The following is an 18064-nucleotide window of genomic DNA, read 5'->3' as shown; positions in this document are numbered from 1 at the left end:
AGGTTCCTTGCTCAGTGGGGAGTTTGCTTCTATCTCTGCCTCTGCTTGCCACTCTGCCTGCTTGTGCTCTCACACACTCGCTCGCTCTCTCTCTCTGACAAATAAATAAAATTTTTTAAAAAGGAAGAAATGAGAGACCCACCACTTACATGAAAGCAGTAGTAAAGATAAATTGACACGAATATCAAAGGCCGAAAGAAATCACTACAGAGAAATTTTATCAGGGACAACTTTAGCCCTTGGGAATTAGGCTGGCACCGAAGGAATACAAAGGTCTAAGGCAGTTGATAGAGCAGACGACAGTGCTCTGGGACAGAGCTTCCCAGTATTTTTAATACCATTGGTATATATATATATATAATATGCAGAGAATTTTGAGATAAAAAGATACACTTTCTCATGATCACAGAAATAGGATCAACATTGCCACGATCCATAATCTGGCTATCCATGGCATACAAATTGGAAAGCTCTGTTCTAAATGAGGAGAGCACAGAGATTCAAAGACAGTTTAGCTCCACAAACAGTAAAGATCAGACAGAAAATGATAGGGAAATGAACAAGGAGAACATATTTCAAATAATTTAAGATTCCAGATAAACTGGAATGGAAAAGTTCTAGCTTCTTTTAAAACAGTGTGAGAAAAAAAGGGAGATAATTTGTTATTTACTGTATCAAAAGAGGTAACCAGAACCCCCCCAAAATTAACAAGTATGTAAATAATAATATATTATGTATAATATATTATATTATTTATATAAATAAGTAAGATCTCCAAAATCAGAATAAAATGATTTAGGCACTCTACTGAGGCTACAGATAAAAAGCAATTGGGAGTCATGTATTGAAGACAGGATCAACTAAATGAAGTACTTATAGAAAATCTGGATAGATTTGAGAGGATGAATTAGGGATTTCAGTAAAACATGCACAGAATTACTGACATTACCACAGATGAGGATACAGATATTATTCACACTCTGAGGAAACTCAGGCAACAGATTTTTGGTATGAGAACTCGAAGGAAAGACACAAGGGATATGAGCTGTACTAGAGAGGAACCAGGGTGGACAACTCTCATTAGTGAATCACTAGTTCTCATCATAAGCAACCTATCAAGACAGTATCAGAGGAGACAGCAGTTAGAGAAAAACAAGTGGAAAGGCCAGAAAACAAACCCCAAGGACAAGAAGAAAAGACATGCGTCCATCAAACAGGGCTGGCTCTGCATGAGATAGAGGCTAAGAAGCAGGTTAAACTTAAAAATTCAGCCAAACCTTCCAAAACGAATAAAAAAATACAGATGTGTGTGAATTTAGAGGCATATCCCACCCAGGAAAAAGTGCAGCAGGAGGAAATACACTTCAGGCCTAGAACATGCAAAAGCTGGATGCCGGGACTCAGCTTTCATAAGCAGCAACAGCAGATTCATGCCAGAATCTGATGGGGGAGATTTTCCAGATGAAAGTAACATGAAGAAAGAAGCTCACGTTGAGAGAAGCAAGAAACTAACCTAAGAGGCGAGTCTCCCAGGCCTAAGCAATTCCACAGCAAAAGGCAACAGGCATAACCACAAAAGGTTGTGCCAACAGGCACAAAAGTCTAGTCACTCAGTGCAGCACTCAGAGCCACAAACTGAAGAAGCTATTAAGGAAAATGGAACTGAAACTTTCGGTGGACAAGAGAGAAGCTGAGGACCAGAGCCGTCAGCATCATAAACTTCTAAACATGCCAAGAAGTAAACAGCTTTCAAATGGCCTCCTCTTAAGGCAAAATTTACCAAAATAGAACTTCTTCCCTCAAACACTGTAGATTTAGCACCATAATTAATCTCTTCAGAGATTTTTCCCAACTTAATTTAAGTTCACGTATAATGGTTGGCAAGCAATGGGCCCTCAATGGCAGGCATCCAGGCAGAATGAAAACCAGTGATTTGCTGTGTACAACATATCCTAAAATTTCTGCTACAGACTTTGGCAACAACTTGAGTCTGGACTGCACAAAGTTCCAGGAGTATTATATAGTTGGACTGAGAGCTAAAGGATTGAAGTTTTGCTTTAGTTCTAAAGTTTCAAAGGTAAGAAACCATTCAGTGTTACCCACATGGGTCCTAATAACCCTCTGAAATCTAGAATTCAAGCACATGAAACCAAGCATCCAAAGGACTGAAGGCACTATACACAGCCACGTGAGAGAACCGGCTCCAGAACTCCAGCTCTGCAGGCACAGAAATAACGTGCCTGTAGCGGAGACTGAACCAACTCAGAAACTCACAAGTGACTTTTATTTTATATTAGACTGCACCCACAGAGGTTAAAAAAAAACCCTGATTTTCAAATATAAAATTTCTTTGGGCTTTACCTTAAAAGATCAAGGGAAGGGGCCCTGAGAAGTTCAGTTGGTTAAATGTCTGATTTTTTTTTTTTTTAATTTTGTTTATTTGAGAGAGAGAGAGTGTGTGCACTGGCGAGTACAAAGCAAAGAGCTAACAAGGGGCTGGATCTCAGAAACGTGAGATCATGACCTGAGCTGAAATCCAGAGTCAGAGACACTTAACCGACTAAGCCACCCAGTGCCCCCCAAAAATCAGACCTTTGGCACTGAGCATGGAGTCTGCTTAAGATTCTCTCCCTCCCTCTGTCCCTCCTCTGCTGTCCCTCTCTCTTCAGAAAAAAACAAAACAAAACAAAACAAACAAACAAACAAAAACAGTAAGGGAATAAAATATGGGAACTTACTTCCCCCCTGAAAATGAAAAATGAAAGGAAGAAATCTATATCTATATTAATATTTGAGGGTATCTTTTACTGATCAACACTGTATAAGTAGATTATTTTTTACTTTAGTCTCATTGCAGACTTTTTATAAAGTTTTTCCTGAACAGTAAAGCTAGCCATAATTTAAAAATAAGAAAAAAGGGAAGGGAGAGAATTTTCAGCCTTGGATTTCCATCTGTCTTCTAGGTAGAAGGAAGACCTTCTAGGTCTTTTACCTGCATCTTTTACCTGCATCTTGTTGGACCAAAGCGTCTATAATGGCAAATCCTAAATGATCTACCAATGTTACATAAAGATACACAAAGGAATCAGTGGCTGGCCTTAGGAGAGTGGCCTCATAGGAATGGGAGTAGGACCATCCCCAAAGTGTATAGATTTCTTTTGAATAACCAAAGTCTTAGTGGTACAACCTGATGGACAGAAAATAAAAAGCTAGGAAATGTTAAGGAGGAACTTCATTATCCTTGTCATTGTGATTCCACCTGAAAGGACTTCATCAGAAGGAACATTCCTGGTATCCTGCCCTACTGCTAACTCATTCTTCTTCATGAAAAAGAGACTACTGAATCCAAGGAAAAGAACTGGGCATATGGGATTAGCCCTTTTAGGGGTTGCTCTTTAGAGCTTTCTGGCAAGATTCTAATCTTACAATAGAACTCTAAAGCTACGCAGCATTTAGTCCACAAACTTCAACTTGTCAATACAGGTAACATCTGGGTTCCCAAACATCTCTCGGTTTTCTGTTTCTCCATAGACACTGATAGACATAAACACAGACATAAAAGGAAAAAAAAAATGAGTGTTATTTATCAATCTCCTAAAACCCCATCACTAAATTTCATGGTAACTTACGTCTCTTCTTCAGCTTTCATTTGGAAGGCATCTTCTAACCAATCTAATAATTTGTGTGTAAACTCACTCACATCTTGCTGTGGAAAGAAAAAAAAGTCTTGTTGATATTTCAGCCTACTAATAAAAATTCTAAATACTGCAACATAAAACTTACAGCCAGTCACCTCAAACATAAATTAGTGACTCCTCATGAAAATATCATATGAAATACTTCACATCAAATACAAGAAATATTCTTAACCTAACCAGAGAATAAAATCAGTATCTGAGAAAAATAAGCATCGCATCGATAATCATAGTGATTAGGTTTCACTATAGGAAAATAAACATAAATTTAGTATGTTATATACAATATATACAATATCTCATATACATACACAAATATATAAATTCTAATTTACAAATGAGATTTTTAAAAATAATTATTACTCCCAAAAGAGTTCTCTAACAAATCTTATAAAATAAAGGACCCACATTACCAAGGAGTTCTTCATTATTTAAAGATTATTACTGGTTTCTTAGAAGAAAGACGTGTTTTTCAGCAATTCATTTTCTTTTTTTTTTTTTTTTTTAAAGATTTTATTTATTTATTTAAGAGAGAGACAGCGAGCAAGAACATGAGCGAGGTGAAAGTCAGAGGGAGAAGCAGACTCCCCATGGAGCTGGGAGCCAGATATGGGACTCCATCCCGGGACTCCAGGATCATGACCTGAGCCGAAGGCAGTCGTCCAACCAACTGAGCCACCCAGGTGCCCCAGCAATTCATTTTCTTAATTCAACTTTTACACACAACGTTTTCAGCCACATCCACTTTTACTAAGGTATGTTAAACTGGAAGGTTTCGTTTAATTAATCACTGACTCCCTGACTACTGAGTCCACCATATCACGACCTTCAAATGAACTCTCCACTCAGAACTAGCACTTACATCACCCTTTGCCATCCCTTCTTTCAGTGCTAGTTCCCCTAACATGGAAAAACAGGAATAGGCAGTGGCAGCTGTATTCATCAACTACCATAATTCTTTCAATAATGTGAGGTAGAACACAGAAAACAGGTTCACCCGAAGGAGAAAAAAATAAACCAATCCTACTAAGACTGGTTCATCAAAGAGAGATGAATCAGTGTAAGCAATCTGCCTTTATTTATTAAAAATCCCCAAGTATTAAACAAATCTACTATCATATATTTTTCTAGCTAGAAGTTTTCTAAAGAACAGCTGGGTCAATCCATTGACCTTTAAAATGCAAAATGTTGAAACTTGGGGCAGTTAATCATCTGCCTTCCTCTCAGGTCATCATCCAGGGTCCTGGGATCAAGCCCAGAATCAGGCTTCCTGCTCAGCAGGGAGACTGCTTCTTCCTATCCCTCTAATGCTCCCCATTTGTGTTCTCTCACTCTGTCAAATAAATAAATAAAAGCTTAAAAAAAATTTTTTTTTTAAATGTTGAAACTTGGATCTAAGAAGCTTAAGGAAATTATTCCAAAGCCATATAGCTAAATACAACTAAGCTCAGCACAAAAATCCAGTTATAAATATCCAAACCAACTGTAGTGGGTGAAATAGTAGCCTGCCAAAATATATGTCCACCTGGGACCTCACACTGTAATCTTATTTAGAATATGAGTCTTTGAAGATGCAATTAAGGTAAGGATCTCAACATGAGATCTACACAAAGATTGGAAAATAAAAGCAACAGTAACAAAGTTAATGCAGTTCAGAGTTCTCAGTAATTAAGGAAACTACTTGATGCCAACAAAAATAGGCATGCCAAAAGCATGTATACTACCCTGGCCTTGGGTTTATCACACATTCGTGAAGATTTATAACTAACATTGGTGAATATTCCTAATTTAATCCAATGTTTACACTAATTAATTTCCATCACAATATAAATTAGTTTCATTTATCTTAACACTTTTCAAGAACACTGTTACTTTTTTCTTAACTTTAAAGTAAATCTTCCAAATAAACAATGTTTTAAACGGCTAAAACTTATTTTTAATAAAGAGGAATAACAACATCTTCAATTCTCATATGTCTCTGAAAAAACTGCTTAAGGAATGATCAGATTAAATAAAACACAAATGTTAGTAAGTAAGTACAAAAAAGCTACCTGCTGAGATTCATTTGATTTGAAAGCGTCCTTAAGAATTTCAACTGCTCTTGATGGATCAACATATTTCCTTTTAGTACCAACAAGAAGTGCAAATAGATACCGCAGCTCACGCATAAAAGGCAAATTCCGATGCTCCTATTAGGGGAAAAAGACCTTAAGTGAAGATTAATAAAATCTTTACTGGTTAACAGATACTCATTTTAATAGACCAAAAATGTAACTAATATCAATTAGGGAGGAGTCCAGCACCCCTACATCAAAATTAAAGACGAATGCTGTGACCCAGGACACTCAAAGGGCTCCGGGGTGAAAACAGCAGAGGATTAGGCTTAGCTCACAATTTCAGCACAAATGCCACATTTTCATAGCTAATCGCGTTATTACCCAGCCAAGAATATCCTCTCCTCATTCAAGTCTATTTATTATAATCCTTTCCATTCAGCAAAGCCCAGCTGCTGTGGACAGTAATAACAACAGCCAACATTCAATGAGTGCTAACTTGGTGCCAGGCACTGTTTTAAGGACTTTTCCTCAATAAGCCCATTTTAAACAAAGAGCCCTCCTCCTCCATGAAGCTTTCCCAGACCCTGCCAAGTCAATGATTCCTTTACACTCCACATCTACTAAAACGAATGCCTTCCACTCAGCAATGAATCACCACCTGGTACTTTTGTGGGATGACCCGAATTATCAGACAATATTAGTCTAATAAGCAATTAGAGTAGATACTAATATTAAACTAATGTATCATCCTTCGAGCTTTCCTTTGAAATCTGAACTTTTGTTTCTCAATAAGACTGTAAACTTCTCAAACACAAGAACTTCTGTATTTCTTCCACAACTTTCTGCTACACAAAGCAAGCATTCAATGCTTACAAACATCTGATCTCACCAAACCCTCTAGAAAAACCAACAACCCAATATTATCAATCATGAACAATTTATTTTAAAACAAGAGAGAAATTTTTTTAAAAATTTTTAAAAATATAATTCACATACCTCAGTGAAATAATTTATGGTAAAAAACAAGCAGTTCTTACTATAATTAGCTCTTGCAATAACAATATTAACAGATAAAGCTTGTATGTCTATTTAAATATTAGAAAAACATTTCCAAGAGTATATATGGTTGGTGTTCTCAACATCATAAAACTGTATGGGTGTATATGTATATGTGTATAATTGCTGTCCAAAATAATATAATCAATGTAGAAACAGTTGCCCCCAGAATATGCATTAGAAAAAGGAGTCCTAAAAAATAGGTGTAAAGGAATAAAACAATTCACTCCAAATACTTGTCACTTGACCCAAAAACGATATACCATTACAGCAACCACAAAGTGCATTGTCTGAATGAAAATACTAATTTATGGGAAAGATGGATATTATTTAAGTATAATAAATTCTATCATCAGGGTGCCTGGGTGGCTCAGTCAGTTAAATGACTGACTCTTGGTTTTGGCTCAAGTCATGATTCTAGGGTCCTGAGATCAAGCCCTGAGAAGGGTCCCATGTTCAGTGGGCTTGAGATACTCTCCCTCCCTCTGCCCCTCATGCCCTCCATCCCCTTACTCACCCTCTCTCTGAAATAAATAAATCTTTTTTTTTTAAATGCCATCATCAATGATGAAGTTTAAAAGTTCTAAATGAAAGAAAACTAACCTATGATTTTTCTGTTGTACTTTCTACTCCCCCCACAATTGCCTTATACAAATACTGAGTTTTAAAGGTGTAAACACAAAGAATTTTAATCCAAAAAATAATTCTCAGAAATATCTCAAATTTCCTGAGATCAATTTCTCTTTTATCACCACAGCTACATCAGTGCAGTTTCTCAAGGCATTCCTTTCTAAGGAACAAGGATGAAATATATGGCTTTTGAAAAATAAATGAATTTCTGCTGAGAAGTATATTGAAAAAGTAGTATGTATATAAGACAATGAGACATTTTGGCTCTCAGCCAATTTCCGTGGCTAGAAAATATTTTTGAATTTCAAAAGGAAAACTGTAATTGATGTTAAATGCAGCTCCCGAATTTGGACAAATTACGAAAATACAACCACATGATCAGTCTTTTTTTAAAAAGACTTATCAAGGTATAACTGATGTGCAATATACTGTACATTATACACAATTTTATGAGCTTCAGACATGTAGACATTTGTAAAAGCATCAACACAGTCAAGATAATGTAACTACCCATCACCCCGCAAGTTTCTTCAACCCTTATTCCCCTCCTTGATCATCCCAAAGCAACCATGGTCACTTTATATTTTCTAGAAAGTTATATAAATCAAACCATATCCTACACACTCATTTTAATCTGTTTTCTTAAAATAGAAGTAGTTATTCTGAGGTTCTTCCATATGACTGTGTGCATGAACGATTTGTTCTGTTTTTTTTTTTGCTCAGTGGTGTCCCCCTATATGGTTGTCCTACACTTATTTATCAAGTGACCTACTCCAGATGCTGTGGATATTACTTTAATCTTTGTGTGGATATATGTTTTCATTTCTCTTAAATAAAAACTTGGAGAGGGCCTAGGTTGTATGCAGATGTCTTTAAGACATAACCAAACTATTTTTACAGAAGCGTTATACTATTTTATGTTCCCACTGACAGCATAATGGGAATTCTAGGTCCACATTGTATAATATCTGGATATGAAATATATATATGTATATACATATATATACACACACACACACACATGATTTTATTTATTTATTTGACAGAGAGAGACAAAGCCAGAGAGGGAACACAAGCAGGAGGAGTGGGAGAGGGAGAAGCAGGCTTCCCCATCAAGAAGGGCGCCTAATGTGGGACTCAATACCAGGACCCTGGGATCAGGACCTAAGCTGAAGGCAGATGCTTAATGACTAAACCACACAGGTACCCTGAATTTTATATATATAAAGGACTCCAGGTTACTGTAATTCCAAACAGTGGTTTGGAATTATATCCTTGCTTGTTCCTGATCTTTGGATCAAAGCATTCAATTTTTCACCATTAGGTGTTATACTAGTTGTAGACTTTTCATAAACAATATTTATCAGCATAAGAAAAGTTTCTTCAATTTCTAGTTTCTTTGAGATTTTAAGATACATTAGTTTTGTCAAATTCTTGTTCTTTCCCTACTTAGATGATAATCTGGTTTTTTTTCTCTACTCTGTTAACACGGTGAATGACACTGATTTTTTTTTTAAGATTTTATTTGTTTATTTGACAGACAGAGACCACAAGCAGACAGAGAAGCAGGCAGAGAGAGAGAGGGAAGCAGGCTACCTGCCAAGCAGAGAGCCCGATGCGGGACTCGATCCCAGGACCTTGGGATCATGACCTGAGTCGAAGGCAGCGGCTTAACCCACTGAGCCACCCAGGCGCTCCATGACACTGATTTTTGAACAGTAAATCAATCTTGCAGTTCTAAATAAAGCCGTTGCCAATGAAGTAGCATCCTTTATTGGTATTTCAGGATTCAATTTGCTAAAAATCTGCTACGACTTTTTGCTTCTGTATTCATGAGAAATATTGGTCTTAGTTTTCTTTCCTTGAAACATCTTCTATTTTGGTTTCAGGGTAATGCTGGGCTCCCAGAAAGAACTGGGAAGTTTTATCTTTTCTTCAAGTTTTTTGAAAAACATATAGAGAATTGGTAGTATTTCTATAATTCACCAGTAAACTACTTCACTGCTGAATTTTTTGCTGAGGGGTTAACTAAAAATTCAATTTTTTAATGTAATATAAGGATATTATGTTTATAATATTCCACTATTCTCTTTAATTTTCTAGAGAATATGTAGTAATGTCCTTCTCTTTCTTTTTTTTTATATTGCTAATTCGTTTCTTCCCTCTTTTTTCTTGCTCAGTCTTCCTAGAAATTCATTAATTTTACTGACCTTTAGAAGCAGCTTTTGGTTCCATTAATTTTCTCTACTTTCTCATTTCTATTTCAATGACTTAGCTCTTTATTATTTTTTTTCTCCTACTTTCAAATATTAGTGTGCTTTTTTTTCTAATTTCTTGATGTGCAAAAATGTCACAAATTTGAAACCATTCTTATTATCTAGTGTGTTTAGTTTGTGTATTTTCCACTAACCACTGCCTTAACTGCATCCCTCTAATTTTGGTATATCATATTTTAATTTTTATTGTTTAAAACATTCTAAAATTTCCCTGATTTGTTCTTTGCCTACTGGGTTATTTAAAGGTGTATTACTTAATTTCCCTACTATCAGGGGTTTTTCTAAATATCTTTCTGTTGTAAAATTCCATCTTAATTACACCATGGTCAGAAGACATACTTTGTATGCTTTGAATCCTTAAAGATTTACTGAAACTTAGAAATCCAATCTTGTTACTTTATTCATAGCTTTAAAAAAAATTCCAAAATGCCTTTGTTATTCATAAAATTCAAAACTCCTTCAAGTATTTGCTCACTGGTATTCAACTAAACACATTCCCTGTTCATTTACTTCTTATCTCTAAGTAGTGGAAAGTGTGGAAATATTGTTCATTTGAAAATATCTGCCCTTAAATTGACTTTAATTAATATAACCTTATGAGTAATAAGGCTTTAGCTATTTATATGAACATTACCTCTATTATGAACTTATGCATCTTTGCTTACTCAACATTTAACATATTTTGTCATCAGTTTGTGACTTTTAATTTAAGAGAAAAGACACTATGGGTGGGAGTTTGGGGAGGGATGAGCTGTTTACAGTGAGAACCCATCTTTAGATTTCTAGTAACCTCACAATTCTCCTAGACATAAAATTACAAACAGCACGATAAGTATTTATGTATAAAATTAGTTTCAACCTCTAGAATAACCAAGCCTACCTAAAATACCAACTGACTTCAAAAACTACATCTCTTTTCTCACTCAGTATGTATGTAATATTCATGACTGATTCACCTACGGATAAAAAATATCTTTAAAAAAAATCCTAATTAGCAATGCATGCAAATGACATCCCTGTGATCTGACCAAAGTGATTCCCCACAGGTATTCTATATCTTAGCACATTATTTTTCAAACTCAGTGCAGCAGTTTTATACTTATATTTATAATAATATTTATATTTATAATATAAATATATAATATTTATATTTATAATAATAATATAAATTTATTATTAAATGATAAGTGGTAAGTAGTCACATTAATACCTTTTTTAAAAACCTGTGTCTTTTATCACCTCAGTTGAATGTAGCACCAATCAGTGGCTGAGAACTACCTCTAGGTCACACCTGTTTGTTTAGAAATGTCAAGTTATAGCATGTACTGATGCCACCATGCCAGATTAAAGAATAACCTCATCTATGGAACCATCTTTTATAAAATTGCATGGAATTCTTCTAAATAAGTATCCTTTTCAGAATGGAAGTAGAGATCCTTTTGATTCCTTAACCTGAAGGGACCCCTAGACATGCTGCCCCTTCCGCTGAAAAAAAAAAAAAACAAATTTCTCCAGAAAGGTGTTGAAGATTGGATTTATATATTTTCCTAGTAATCAGCTGAACAATTTTAAAACTAGCTCTGATATGTAAGAATGGACATCATAATTATTTTTTAAATAGAAATATAAAATTGACTTGGTCTTACTCAACATTTTAAAGAATAAAATAAATTAACTCTGTAAAGCACTAAAATCCAGAAACAAAAAAGAAAAGGTCAACCTACATATGAATATATAATTAGAAGAACTATTTCCAAATAATGTCATGTAAATTTTAAATCTACTTCAACTGAGAGATCAGAAGAGAGAATAGTGATTATTAACAAGCTGCAATAAAGAGAAGCAATAGTCCAAAAAGTTTCATGGAAAAATGTATTGAGTGAAAGGGCTTTGCTTAATTTCTCTGAAGGTCTGTCAAGGGGTTGTCAAGTGATGTTGACTCCCTTTTTGAAAATGGCTTGTTTACCAGCCTGATGCTTTCTAGCTCAGAGATTACAGCAAAAGCAAGCTATAAATTGTTACATTCCCACTAGCTTGCATTATAAATGTTCCATGTTTGTAGAACAAGTAGTTTTCAAATTATACATTAAAAGAAAAACATGATTTAATTATGTATCATTAATACAGTTAAGTCACACAAAGTTCAACACTTTACTGAAACCTAAAACTTTAACATCTTTGTGAAACCAGTCCTCTTTAGGGCTACAATTTCTTTATGACAAGGTACCTAAAGCCTTAAACATTTATATACATCATCTCCATAGTTAACCTTTTACTAAGTATAAATTTCTGCATCAGTCCTATCTTTGAAAAGCTAATATGAATACAGTAAGTGACATCATCTGAGGCATTTACTTACTACGTACTAGGCACTTCTAAACCCTTTGTATATTTTACGTCATTTAATCCTCATGACTCTATAAAATAAAAACTATTATTATTTACATACACTAAACAGACAGGTCAAACCCTGGGTCCACAGCCAGAACACCCAGGCGATCTAGCCCAAGTTATCTGTGCACTCTGTCACATTATATTGTCTAACAACATTAACTTACAAAATAGAAGTTATAGATTTGCACTGCAAAGACAACCAGCATAAAACTAATCTTTTAAAAGGCTTATCTATACAAATAGTTGAAAAAAATTTTTATTCCCATAAAAATTTCAGGAGGCAACTGAAGAAAGACCTTGATTTATAAATTGAAACCTATAAAGTTTACTGAAATTTGACAGCCCCCCAAAAAGAAAAAAGCAATTACTAAAGTGACACAAAAAACTGACATATTACTGACACACATGGGAAGAAAAATTCATGTTTATAATATACTGATGAAGAATAGAAAGTTACTGTAGTAACTGAGATTTATGGATTGATATCCAAATTTAACAGTTCCAGTTTTGAAGAGACAAAGTGCTCCCAAGTCAAGCACAAATAAAAGAAAAGGATGATATATATATATATATATATATATATATATATATATATATTTATTTATTTATATTCTGCTTAAAAATCTTTCATAATTTTACCTTTTGGTTTCGGGGTAAATCTTGAGCATTTAACGGAGGCTTGTAATTCAGAACTAATCTTCTAAATTCCAAAAGATTGAATAATGACTGAAAAAGAACAACAATTTAAAAAAAACTAAGAGAAAATTCTACTAACAGAACCATAAACATATGACTGGTCTCAGAGATTTATTTTTGACTATACTACTTACACACAGGATTGTGGCCACTAGCACAAGACCTATTAGCTCCCAAAGAAAACGTCAAATTTCTTATCTATTAACACACTATTCTTGATCACTAACAATACTTATTGTACTGGAAAGCAGAAAATTTTATGTGGACAATTCAAAATATCTAGTATATATCATATTATTAAAGGCTGTCTTTCTTTAGGTGCTTAATAACCAGTTTCCTCAAAAAAAAAAAAAAAAGGTGGACAAATGCAAAGTCTAGAACTTTTTAGACATGTCATGTTTATTGAGTTATCTTGAGGTACCAATTCTACAAAAATATATTACAAATAAATTTATGGGCTAGTTGCTAAGTGACAGAGACATAAAGAAATTACGTATTATCTCTATGCTCATGGAGACACAATAGCCTAGAAAGGACACACATATTATAACAATAGAAATTTGACTCCAACATACAATAATATTAATCACACAGAGTATGACAGCATACGAAAGATGCCCATGGAAAGGCTTTCTAGAACTGTTTTTTAATCTATAGCTTGTAACACATTGTCATCATGGTGAATATCTGTTTAAAAAAATGAAATAAAATACAATTGAAAATATTAAAACATGTCATGCCTAGTAAATACACCATAGAATACTGCTTGCAAAATTTTCACTGTATGCATTTTACACATACATATATGTGTCAAGTGCTTTACAATGTAGTAAGTATTCCTTTCTGGGAGTCACAATTTATAAACCTTGAAAATCACTGTACAGGAGGCAATAATGTACAAGGTCCGAGCAAAGCTGTGTAAGCCAATATGATAGAAGATAAAGGTAACGCCACAAATCAATGATAAAACAAGGTTTTGTTTAGGAGCTGGGTGTTGGGAAAACTGGCCCACTATATATAAAGAAACAGAATCAGATATAGATCTATATAGATATGGACGTGCTTTAAAGACCTAAATATGAAAGGAATATCCTAAAGCTAGTAATGGAAACTATAGGAAAATATTTTGGTTATCTTGTAACCTGTAAATATTTAATTAAACAATATGAATACATGAGATAATCCATTTATTCCCTTAATAAAAATTTATGAAGCATCTACTACATGCAGACATGAGGAAGACAGGCCACAGAAAAATAAAACATACTGAATCTCTGACAAAATAGGAATAGTATGGAAAGTGGAGAGTATGCAGCCAAAATGAAAAAGGAGCCGAGAAGCATGTGCTTTCAAACATAGCTGTGTACCAGAGTAATGGTGGAATTTTTAAAAGTACCTAAGAAGCCTCTCAACAAGGATATAAGGTACCACAGAAAACTCTGAAGTACATCAAAGAATCAACGGCAAATTTCAAGAAGAACAAAATTAGCAATTCAGATCTTGATGTACGATGGGGTTACATCTAGATAAACCCACCCCAAGTTTAAAATATCATTAAGCTGAAAATGCATTTTATACACCTAACCTACCAAACATCATAGCTTAGCTTAGCCTAGCTCAAAAGTGCTCTGAACACTTGTACTAGAGTACAGGTGGGCCAAATCATCTAACAGAGCCTATTTTAACAAAAGTGTTGATCTTCTTGTGTAATTTATTAACTTACAGCTTTTAGGAGAAATTTAAATAGGAAAGAGAAAAATGACAAAATAGGATAATCCCAATCCCACCTCTTTGCTCTAAACTCCCATTGGGAAACATTTTCCTCCTTCCTGAATACCTTCCTGAATAATTGGAATTTCTTCAGGTGTAGGTCTGCTGGTGATGAAGTATTTAGCTTCGGTTACAGTAAAAATTGTTTTTCTTCATTTTTGTACAATTTTTGCTGGTTGGAGAATTCTAGATAGCCAGTTATTTTTTTTCTAGCACTTTGATGACAGAATTTCTATTGGTTAACAAGTCAGCTAGCTGTTAGTCGAGTTCTGTTTCTTTATAGAGGTAATAAAGGCATATCTTGTTTTACTGTGCTTCACTTTGACATGTCTTGCAGAAATGGTGTTTTCTATAAATTGAAGTTTTATGGAAACCCTGTATCAGAAACCAGCACATTTTTCCAATAGCACTTATTCATTTTGTGTCTCTACGTCATATTTTGGGAATTCTTACAATATTTTAAACTTTTTCACTATTATTCTATTTGTTATGGTGATCAATGATGAGGGATTTTTAATGTTACTAATGTAATTGTTGTGGGGCTCCACAAATCATGCCCAAAAAGACGGCAAACTTAAGCAGTAATGTTAAGTGTTTGATTGTTCGACCAACTGTCTGTTCCTTTCTCTCCTCCTCAGGCCTCGCTATTTCTTGGGACACATTAATGCTGAAATTAGAACAGTTAATAACCCTACAATGGCTCCTAAGTGTTCAAGTGAAAGGAAGATTCAACTGATGTGGCAAACTTCACTACCATCTTATTTTAAGAAATTGCCACAACTACCCTAACCTTCTGCATACACCACCCTAGTCAGTTAGAAGCCATCAATATTGAAACAAGACCCAATAAATTATCTTTTAATTAAGGTATGTACATTGTTTTTTTAATGTAATCCTACTATACACCCAATAGTGTAAACATAACTTTTATATGCACTGAGAAACCAAAAAATGCATTTGCCGCATTTTGTTAAGATATTCACTTTCTTGTGATGGTATGGAACAAAACCCATGTAATCTTCAAGGTATGCCTGTACATCTTTTTCACCTTGCTACTTTTAGGGTTTTCTCTTTGTCTATAGTTTTCTCCATTTTATTATGATGTGCCTTGGCATAGTATTCCTTATATTTATGCTACCTGATTCCTACTGCTTCCAGAATCTGTGGCTTGATATCATTTATTAGATTTGGAATATTTTCAGGCATCTCTTCAGTCATCCTTTTTTTTTTTTTTTTTCTTTTGCCCTGTTCCCTTTTTACTCTCCCTCTGGAACCATAAATACACTATGTTATAGCTATTCACCAAGCCCAAAGTATCTCTTTCATGCTCTTATCTGTATTTTCATGCCTTTAGTCTGAAAATGTTCTTCAGACCAATTGTTCAGTTGACTAATTCTCTCTTCAATTGTGTCAAATGTACTGCTAAAGTCACCCATTGATTTCTCACCTTTATTTTTCAGTCCTAAAATTTCTATTTTGCTTTTTCTTAGTAGTTTACTTTTCTACTGAAATTCTCAATCTTGCTTTTAATTCCTTGAGCATATTAATAGTTGTTACAACAATCTAAATTTCAGGTTTCATATTACTGGTTATTTTATCTTAATCTCTGGATATGCGTGGATACAGCTTATTTCCTGGTATGACTGACTATAACTGATTTGAGTACCAGCATTTATTTTTACGTGAAAAGTGGAGAAAATTCTAAGTTCTAGGTAATACTACCTTCTATCAGAATTTGCATTTCTTTCTGGCAGGCAGCAAAACTGGAGCCATCTGCAATCCCAGATCAACTTAATCCCAACAATTCTGAGATAACGCTGGGATTCAAAAACTATGAAGCCTGGCCTATTTTCAATTCTCATTAATCCAAGGTTCTAGCCCTCGAACTGAATGAAAGTGTTAACTACTACACCAATTCTGTACAAAACTTTGCTTACCTTTGCAGCCACTCAGCAGCCCTTTGAAATTGCTTCAAGGATAATTAAAATCAACCCAACATATGAATTTTATTCTAAAAATCCTATTCTCTCAGACCTTAGCCTCAAAATCCCAAACTGCTTTAGTGTTATGTGACATAGTCTTCAAAAGTTGATTTGTTCCCATTGTTTTGGTTTGACTGGCTCAGGTTCCAGCAAAATATGACCAAGTATATACAGTCTAAAACTACTTAATAAGCTATTACACAAAGCAGAACTTGTAACCATTAAAATAAATCATGGAAATTAATGTTTTTAAGTCACTAACACTCTATATCCTCAATCACAGTTGTAATAGTATTGTTCAACATATTTCTTAAAGAAAGATGGGAAAGGGTGATTGTCATTACTGCCTAAATTGTGTTTGTGACTGATGCACACTGAAAACAAGTACCCTTTCATTCAGTTCAAAGCTAAAAGGTATTTATAAAAATTTTGAAGAGCACTTGGTAAAATGGAATTTGGCTAAACTCTTGATAATAACAGAAAGCTATAAGAGATGAGATTTCAAATAACTTGTGGAAAACAAAGAGTGATAACAAGAGAGCAAAGGGATATAAACTGTTTATAATGAAGATACTGTGGAGAAGCAAGATCAATTCTCCTTAGTAGATTAAAAAAAAAGGAACAGTATCACAAAAGTTCAAGGTAAGGTAAGAACTGAAAACACATGGCATGATTAAAAGATAAAAGTCTGTATACAGAGCAGTTAAATCCCCATGTCCTTCCCAATACAAAGAGGTCAGACAAATACCACCTCCTTCTGTGGGATATAGGATATTTAGTCTTTGGATATAATTTAACTGAACTGACTTGGGGTCAGAAAAATCAGTCATAGTGTGTGTGAGAGGGAATAGAGATTCAGGGCTACAAATAGAAGGATTAAGTAAAACTCTGCAAAGTGATCCTCAATCAACCTTCCCACAATCTCCTTTCTCTCAGGCCTGCTTTGGCAAGCCAGCAATCGGTGCTTAACACACAGAGAACAGGAATCCAGCTTGGACTTGAGATGGAGAAAACTTCTGTGGTAAGAAGAAAGAAAGAGAGAGAGAAATACAGCTAATATGTTTACACATATAGAACATATTAATAAGACCATAACAGAGATGTATTTAGAAAATTTTAAGAATAAGTATATAGAAAATATAAAGGAAAAAAAAAGGTATTTTCCTGACAACACCAGGAAAACAAAGGATTACAAAGAGGTACACCCAGTAAATCACTGTAATATTTACAAAGTCATAAAAAATGTGAACACTGACTACCAACTATCTTAAATTTATGATATAACTATGTTGGGAATAAAAGGAAAGGCAATTCTGGGTAAGTGAAATGACAAAACTAAATCTACATTTATCTCATTAGGAATGCATGTCATTTAGGAAAATGAAGATAAAAGGAAAAACAGCTATAACTGGTAGTTGCTATTAAGAAGCAGAACTATGTAGCAGGGAGGTTTGGGGCAGATAACTACTGTTTTTCATTATAAGCCTTTTATTGCTGTGGAATTTTTG

General features: G+C 34.4%; 1 protein-coding gene across 8 annotated transcripts in view; it reads right to left on the bottom strand.

The window, feature by feature from the left end:
* Positions 1–18064, bottom strand: part of USP25 (ubiquitin specific peptidase 25) — a 131468-nt gene that overhangs the window by 62427 nt on the left and 50977 nt on the right. For all 8 annotated transcript variants that reach the window (XM_059164488.1, XM_059164490.1, XM_059164491.1 and 5 more), the window contains 3 exons: positions 12748–12834; positions 5747–5884; positions 3630–3706 (listed from right to left, as the gene is read on the bottom strand). In XM_059164488.1, the coding sequence (XP_059020471.1) occupies positions 3630–3706; positions 5747–5884; positions 12748–12834 (302 nt within the window). The remainder of the gene's footprint in view (positions 1–3629; positions 3707–5746; positions 5885–12747; positions 12835–18064) is intronic.

The sequence above is a fragment of the Mustela lutreola genome, chromosome 2, assembly GCF_030435805.1.
Source record: "Mustela lutreola isolate mMusLut2 chromosome 2, mMusLut2.pri, whole genome shotgun sequence".
Classification (NCBI taxonomy): Eukaryota; Metazoa; Chordata; class Mammalia; order Carnivora; family Mustelidae; genus Mustela; species Mustela lutreola.
The sequence above is the reverse complement of the archived record's forward strand: the minus strand, read 5'-3'. Positions and strand labels throughout refer to the sequence as shown.